The sequence below is a fragment of the Haemaphysalis longicornis genome, unplaced genomic scaffold, assembly GCF_048455015.1.
Source record: "Haemaphysalis longicornis isolate Haplotype H1 unplaced genomic scaffold, Haemaphysalis longicornis Haplotype H1 scaffold_18, whole genome shotgun sequence".
NCBI lineage: Eukaryota > Metazoa > Arthropoda > Arachnida > Ixodida > Ixodidae > Haemaphysalis > Haemaphysalis longicornis.
In genome coordinates, this window is record NW_027526282.1 from 8227322 (window position 1) to 8235331 (window position 8010).

The 8010-nt window shown below is 48.3% G+C and overlaps 1 protein-coding gene across 2 annotated transcripts in view; it reads left to right on the plus strand.

Annotated features, from left to right (window-relative positions):
- The window catches only part of LOC144166612 (uncharacterized), a 199870-nt gene extending 192757 nt beyond the window's left edge, over positions 1-7113 (plus strand). The window contains exons 3-4 of one of the 2 annotated variants that reach the window (XM_077696152.1): positions 3545-3682; positions 4114-7113. In XM_077696152.1, coding sequence (XP_077552278.1) covers positions 3545-3682; positions 4114-4351 — 376 coding nt within the window. In that variant the 3' untranslated portion in view covers positions 4352-7113. The remainder of the gene's footprint in view (positions 1-3544; positions 3683-4113) is intronic. The other variant, XM_077696153.1, reaches the window with a different exon arrangement.
- Positions 7114-8010: the final 897 nt, after the last annotated feature.

The window sequence follows — 8010 nt, forward strand, 5'->3', positions numbered from 1 at the left end:
TTTGGGTGCTTGGTCAGGTCCCAGTCCGGCTGCGCGTGCAGTCAAAGCTCTCTTGGAGTTTCTTAGTAGCACAGAACTGGACAGAGTGAAAATTGGGGAGCAGCAAATGACATCTTTTCGTTTTCACATTTTTTCCTGTTTTTTTTTTTTTTTTTTGTTTTTCTTCTCTCATCTAGCGTAGTAAGCCAGCCAGACAGCTGGGCTAACATCGCTGGTCTTCATTAAAGTTATCCTCTCTCTCTCTCTCTCTCTCTCTCTCTCTCTCTCTCTCTCTCTCTCGCTGGACAACGTTGTCCGGGGCGCGATCGCGGTAGCGTAGCACAAACCTTGTCATTGTATTATTTACATGCCAATAAACAACGCACGGGGCGGATATGCACCTTCTTGCACGCAGCCATAACGAAAGCCCATTTGTGAAGAGGGTAATGTATGCCCCACAGCCTGAAAAAAATATCCAAATGATCTTTGTGAGCCTTCCAAACATCCCCAAACCTGCTAATAAGACGTTTGTGACGGTGCATAAAAATTAATGCGTTGGGCGCAGAAACACACACAAAAAATGTCTGAAGCAAGACAACAACAACGACAGAAATAAAACACAGCCGCTTTATTTCCTGCTGTGAGATGTGCGTGTAAGGACCCGATGCTTGGTACGTCGCATTAGACAATTGAGTCTTCATACGACAATTTCTAAAATAGTGTAGGGAATCCTACGCATTTTTAACACTTATCGAACAGTTCTGAGCGCTGAACCTCGCCAATAAGCTTGAAAGGACGAGTTACACTCGATCTTCTGACGGATGCTCTGAATAAAGTTGTCCTGTCTCTCTCCTCGTGTGTTGCAAACTTGTGGGAGATACCGCTTGAAATTTTTTACATGTGTCAGAAGCTGGCAAAAATAACTGAATTACTAAAAATAAGTTTTTTTAATGCACTAAAGCATCAAAGCGGGCGATTTCTAGCCCAGGCACTGCTGGCCCTCCCAAGCGGAGTGTAGCATAAGACAGCCGCGTTAGTCCCTTAGCCGACGTCATAGCCAGGGGCTCCACTCAAACATCTCACCGACAATAAGGGACAGAGTGAGGGCGCGTGCCGTCTGAAAGTGATACAAGGAACTGCTGGCTGCATCCAAGTTCAGTGCACGTTCGTGCCTCGACCGGCTACTGCACCGAGCAGCATTCGTGCTCGCCTCCCCGCAGTGACGTCATAGCTAGGCGAGGCTTGGCCCTGCCTACTCAGCTGCGTGAAGGTAGCGCCGGCCGCCTCGCGCTGGACGAGTTTTTTTCCTTTTGGTATTCCTTGGAGCTGGGCATCGAAGCATTAGGAAATACGTTTCGGGAGAAGGAGGGCCTTATTGCCGAAACAGTGTAGACTGGTAGAAAAGGAGTTAAGCTAGTGATTCAGGCGAAGTCACTTCCCAATCTGTTCTCTAGACTGTCTCTGCTCTTCACGCCTTAAGCCCATTTTAACAATAAAGCCTGTATAAGAGCTAAATTTGTGCAAAATAGCTGGAAGTCTAAGGACAGTTTTAAGTTCTACTCATTTTGAGATAGCGTTACCCGACAGAAAGAAACTAAGCTGGCTGAGCGAGAAAGTAAGCACCCTTGTATCGCACTGTCGAAAGTTTTCCCAAAGCAAGGCGGAAACGCCATAGTTTTGTGTCTGGAGGGGTGTACAAAGCAATCCCGCTTCCATGTTGTTTGCATCCAGATTTTGATATAGTGAAACTTACGGAATAACATCGTCCTCCCAGTGTCCTATAACGGGCACTGAAATCACGTATATGCATATTGCGAAAATACGGAAAGTAGGTTTCTGCCATTTTTAAAATCTACATTCTCAGAACAGTGTTGTACATTGTGAGAGCATTTCGTGGGATCTGCCGTACACTGCGAAAACACCTCAGGAAACAATCCCGGCCCATCTCCACTAACGTGAAACGTGTGGAGGGGCGAAGCATGCAGTGTATAAGTGTATTCTTCGCACCTTGGCGTTTTTGCCAACGGAGATGAATCCGTTCGGGGGTAGAGGTATACAGCTTTGCTGCAAAAGTCTCTTGTCTTTGATGCACGAAGCTCTCTAGCGTGAGGCGTAAACGAATGTCACGGTGTTTTTTAAATGCGGAGCATTTCTTAGTCGCACGATGTCGCGCTTCGGCGTCGGCACCGTCCACACGCTCACTGCGCATGCGCGTCGCGTCGAGGCGCAGGTGCGCGTCTCTCCCCCGTACCCTCCTCGCTCTCAACAACAGGTGCGGCGGTGCGGGAGGAGCGTGTACCCCGTGCGCTCCGTCGCTCTCAACAACAGCTGCGGCGGTGCGGGGGGAGCGCGTCGGTGCGCGCATGCGTCGTAGCTACCCGTGCGCTGCTTCGCGCTCAACAGTAACGGCGGCAGGGCGTGTACACGTGATAACGGCGTGGTGGGTGCGTGGAAAGTTCGCGCGCTTGTGTACGGAAGTGTGCGCATGCGCGTCTCTCCCCCGTACTCCTCTCCCTCGAACGCGGGCGGTGTGTACATAAGCGGCGGAGCGCGTGTTCGGAATTCAGTAAAGGGCGTCTTTGCTTGGCTTTCGCTTGACTTGACGCTTTGCTTGACTCGAGTAGATGCGATGGAAGCAACGTCTTCACCAGTTACGCAATCGCACGACCGCTCCTCAAAGACCCCTTGAAAGTGCACTTTAGCGTCCACAAAGCAGTCATCCTCTCCGTCCAATACAACGATGGCACCAAGCAATAAAGACAGACTTTAACTTTACACTCCTTGCCTTCGGTTCTCCCTCATTCAATAAATAAGAATAATAAAGACGAGATAACAATTAAGCATTCCCAAACCATACCCAATTACGCAACATTCACGCGATACCCCCACCACTCTGCGACGCATTTACTCGAGTTCCCCCCGTGGGAAGATGCGGGCGGGTTTTTTAGTAGTGTTACGTTATAGCACGAGACGTATAAGTGTTTCCCGGTGTTTTAGTACAGCGAGTACGTGAGACGATGATTACGATGATGACGATGACGACAGGAGACACCAGTAGCCCCAGCCCCTAAGGGTCCTCGCCCCTAAAAGCTGTTCTAGCCGATACAGGGAGTGCGGGCAAAGCTTCATTTTTTTCTTCCGGGGGGTGATATAGCTTTACCGCTAGCGGAAAAGTCTCAGAGCCCCAGCGATACCTCTTAGTACAATGTCCGTGCCTGTATTGTAAGCCAGTTTGTGAGAAGTGAGGATTCTACAGCGCTTGCGGTTGTTACTGTTCTTATCTAGCTTCGTCTATCAGTGCTATTCCAGAAACGCAGATTGCTGCGAATTTTCATCCATTCTCGCAAACCTGGAACCTTCCCGAAACAAAATGTCCTCGGTGAGAGTGTGCGATGGGTATGCGCCAGCATGTGCAATAAAGAAGTTGACTTGAGCACTATAAAGATTTTGAAATGTTATCGTGTCTTTCGTGTCCTCCTTGTTGAGGACGCCATTGATTTGCACGCGAAACAGCACACGTGTTGCCGGATGAGCGATTCGGTGCTTCTCTCCTTCTCTTTCCCAGCAGCCGGGACCGGCGCAGCGGCATCTCGGACCAGCGGCTGGCGGAACTCGAGACCCTGGCTGGGCTCAAGTCCCTGCGGCACCGGCTCAAGGGTATCACGTTCCCCGTCGCCTACGGACTCGTCGACCCCAACAAAATGTGCGCACCTTCGCTTACTACTCATCCTGGCTGCAATCGTTACTTGCGACACAAAACATATCCTATCTTGCAGACGAGCTTATTTACACTTGTCGCGTGTCACATACTGTCTAGACCTTTCTCAGAAACAACCACCGTGTAGTGAAGAAAGCACATGCACGCTGTTTGAGAATCGCTGCAGCAGCGTTTCCGGTGCCATTTGTGCTCACGCGTATTACGTACCGCGTAGTCTCAAAATCTTAATTCTGGCAAACGGAACCGTTTTTATGAACGAAGCGAAAGCCCAATTTCAAAATCGGTCAGTAATTGTATACGAAAAAACAAACACTTCCAACTTCCTAATTTTAAAGCCATTAGCTGCGAATGAGAAACCTCACCCAGAAATATGCAGACAGCAGCGTGACTATTTCTGGTTACAATCGTTCCTGCAGCGGCAAGCGGAAGCGCTCCTTCGAGTCCCAGGAAGACAACCAGCTGCAGCAGCAGCAGCAACAGCAGTCGGCAACCCAGCACGGTGGTCGCCAGGCGACGGGAGGCGTCGGCGGTGACTCGTCCCTCTACCAGGGGGTCGTGGACGAAGGCGCGCTCGAGGACTTCCTCACGGGCCTGCCCACACCCGACGTCGGGGCTTCACGGGTCCGCTCAGCCGACCAGCTGCTCAGGATATAGGCGGCGCCCCTGTCTGGCCGCTCGTCTCCAGCCTCTCCTCCTCAACGCCCAAATCGACGCCGCCTCTGATCGCTCCTGACGACACGCTTTTCGACCTTAGAATCAATCGCTCCCCACTATTTTACACCTCACCCTAGAATCCGATCACGCAAGGAAGAGGAGCTCGCGATTTATTTCTCGGCCTGTAGGATTCAGGGTTGCTGTGGCGACGAGGACGGAGGTGCGGACAAACATAAAAAAGAACCAAAACACAAAAAAAATACAGAGATGAGAAATCCAGCATGAACCTTGTTCTCGTGAGAACGGGACCTCAAGAAGGCGCTAGGTACGGCAGATGACAGCAGTCTAAACGCCGATAATCAACTCATGCCCACACACAGAAAAAAAACTACCTTGTCCATCATGAAGCTGTAGTGACATTGTCGAGCTTATTTCTTCTTCTAAAAAAACAACCAAGCACTGTACGGCGTACACCCTTGATGAAGTGAAGACAATGCTAAAATGAGAGAGGTGAAACGGGAATAAACGCGACCCTGCTAGAGTTGTTAACTCCCTCCGCTCAAACTGTCTTCGCAGACGAAGAGGTCAGTCGAGGCTACTGCCCAGCTTTCTTCGCACGCTGCCCGTGTTCCGTTCTGCCACCATTATACTTCGTACTAACTTTCTTGTGTTCATATTCTATGTGCTGCAGGCGTCTGTATGTGCCTCCGGATTTGTCGGGAATGTGGCAGGCAGTTTTTCCAAGCGGCGAGAAGTAAGAATTGGGAGAGACGCATCTCCATTAGAACAGGAGTATTGCTCACAAAATTGGCCGTAGAAAGCCAAGGAAAACACTACGCAACCCAATAATATGCCTGCATATTCATTTAGAGGAAATGTGACCGACAAGTAAGAAGCCAGAACCATTCAGCATCTTCTTTCATTCGTGGATGGTAATAATGGCGATACTCGGAGCAACACATAAAGCTTTCTGTCCATGGTAAAAAATAACAATGGGAAGTTGGAATGATGGTGTTGCTGCAGGTTTCTTTTATCAAATATACCACGTGCTTTTGCTTCGTTCTTTTCTATAAAATGGACCCCTTACTATTCACAGAAATGTATTTATATTGCTTCTTTTATCTAAATTACGTAACGTTGTAGATAAGCAGCAATATGAAGTTTTGTTTCTTCTACATATCCAAACAGACATAAAAAAGACCACCATAGCAAAGGAAAAGCTCAGTCGATAGCTTCACTAACTCGGAGACCATTAACCCACCGGTGCTGAGTCACTGAGGAAGGGCAAACACCCGTTCAAGAGGCGGTTACCATCAGTCTCCATTTGCTTCCATGCTATAAACGAAGGATAGCCTCTATACTTCGTCGGAGCGTAAGGATGCCAAAGTAACGCCGCAATACCATAACCATTTAAATCCCAAATGGTCAGAGAAGGGAGGTGAAGGGCTTTCGTTGAGAAATTAAGCCTGTAGGATTAGGTACAGCCCAATCAAAGAAGCCTTTCTAAAATTAAATCAACACGCTGAAATATTCACGGTTTCTTCTGGGAATTGTTCATCCCCCCTCCCACACCCCTGGAATTCATATTTGTCTACTTGTAGAAAAGGCGTAATATTCCCCTTGAAATCTTTAAATGTCTTGAAATCTTGTGTGTTGAAAATTGTGAAACTCGTGTAAAGTAAAGTGAACTGTATCTCGTAAAAAAGCACCTACACGTACATTCTCTACAAATTACTACAAAGAGCGCTGAGGTTTGGTTCTACAAATGACACAACGCTCGTATACAAGCATATTTTGGATAGCGTCCAAACCATGTTAATTTTCCTGCAACAACTGGTCCGAATCTGCGTAAAGCCCCGTTCTCACCAGAACAGTTATTTTTAGAGGCTGGCGAAAAGTCCCGGAATGTTTCTTATTTAGAAAGTACTGGTTTGATCAACGCCACTAATTAATGCGCCAGAATGACAATGCCGGACATCAAAAGTTACAACCGTGTCACACTTTCGGCCGGAGGCACGTGCAGACCTAGCTTCGCTTCAGTGTTTGATCTTTACAGGTAACAACTCCAGGAGAATGTGCAGCAGCGGCCACGCGCGATGGAAATTAAAAAAAAAACGCAAAAAATTGGGGCAAGCTTGTTATTGCTTACGAATGAGCCGTCGAACGTTGATCCATTGTTGTAAGCTTTCCTTACCACCCGCGCTACTCCGTTAAAAGTGGACATTTATGTCTTTGGTTAGCGTCCATCGATGTGTGTGATATGTGATTAAAAATTGCTTTGTATTAAGCCACCCGCCGCGCAGCTGATGTGTGTACAAGTTCTGTCTTGTGTACCAAACGCTTATGCTCATCTCGCTAATTTGAGCTTGACTACAACTGTGTTCAGGCATGTTCATTAGCTAAGCCTCGTGGGGCTTGGCCCGCAGTTCGTGAGCTTCTTGTTTTGACCGGCCCAAGATACTTTCTTAGCAGCTGGAGGTCACATTGTTCATCATGTCAGCGCGCGACGTCGTAGGCGACAGTGTTACTACGTTTGTTGCCACGAAAATATGTGTTCCTATTTATTTGCCCATTTCATACCGAAGTATTCACCTATTTATTTCGCCAGTTATCTGCATTGTAGCGACAGTAGCGCTTCCGCATGTCCTTGCGAGCAATGCCACCTTTTGTAAATATAAGTCTCTCTAGAATGTTTTAATATAGGTTTGTGCTGATTAGGATCAGTGTTGCCTGAATAAAACATACTCTTCGTCTGTTGACAACACTCGTACTTGTCTCTATTTCTTTCCCGGCAGTTGTTTGTTGAAGACCGGGGATTCGTGAACTGAAACTTAAATTAACAGCCTCACTGCATGTCTTACAATATCAATGCAGCTAGCGAACAGAGATAATAAAACTTTATTAAGCTGTCAACTAAAGTACCTAAAGCGAAGAAGCTCTGGCAGCTTCTTCGACAGAGCTTGGACGGCCCAGATGTACTGGAGCTAGGAGTACGTTCTTCCGAAGTCCCTGCTGACATTTCCTTGGAATGTGGGCTACGTCCGCTTGTTACTTTTACCTCTGGTAGTCTGGAGGTGACAGCCTTTTTAGCAGTAGCTTTATAGAACGGGGCTCCGATATGAATCTGTGTGAAGAAGTCGCCGGACCACTAACTGTCGCTTATTTTGGGAGGCATGCTCGGGTGGGAAGCGGGGCCGGGCCAAACAATAGCGGTTGGCAATATCCCTGTAGAACACGTCACTGCCCCACAGCGAAACGAAACCCTCGTCTAAGTCGACGTCCACTCAATCGGTGAAGCCTGGAGTACCGTCATGTGCGGACTCGTTCCCGGCCACGCCGGAGTGGGCGAAGGTGCATATTAGGCGGATCTTAATATTTCAGTTTTTGGTGTGGATTCCAGACTTTAAAACTGTGGACGCCTCTTTGGAGATCTAACCTCGCTAAAAATTTAGGATTGCAGGCTTGGAGCCGCTGATTACTGCTCTGATTTTTGTGGAGGCCCCATCGTCAGTGCATTGGCCGCTGCTTCGCCCGCCAGTGAGTACCTCGTGCGGTGAGAGGCGGAGGCGATTAAATTTTCCTCACTACTGACCAGCGGAATGGCCATTTCGTCGCGGCCAAAATAGTCGGCCGCGTCCGTTAAAACCACGTCTTCCCAT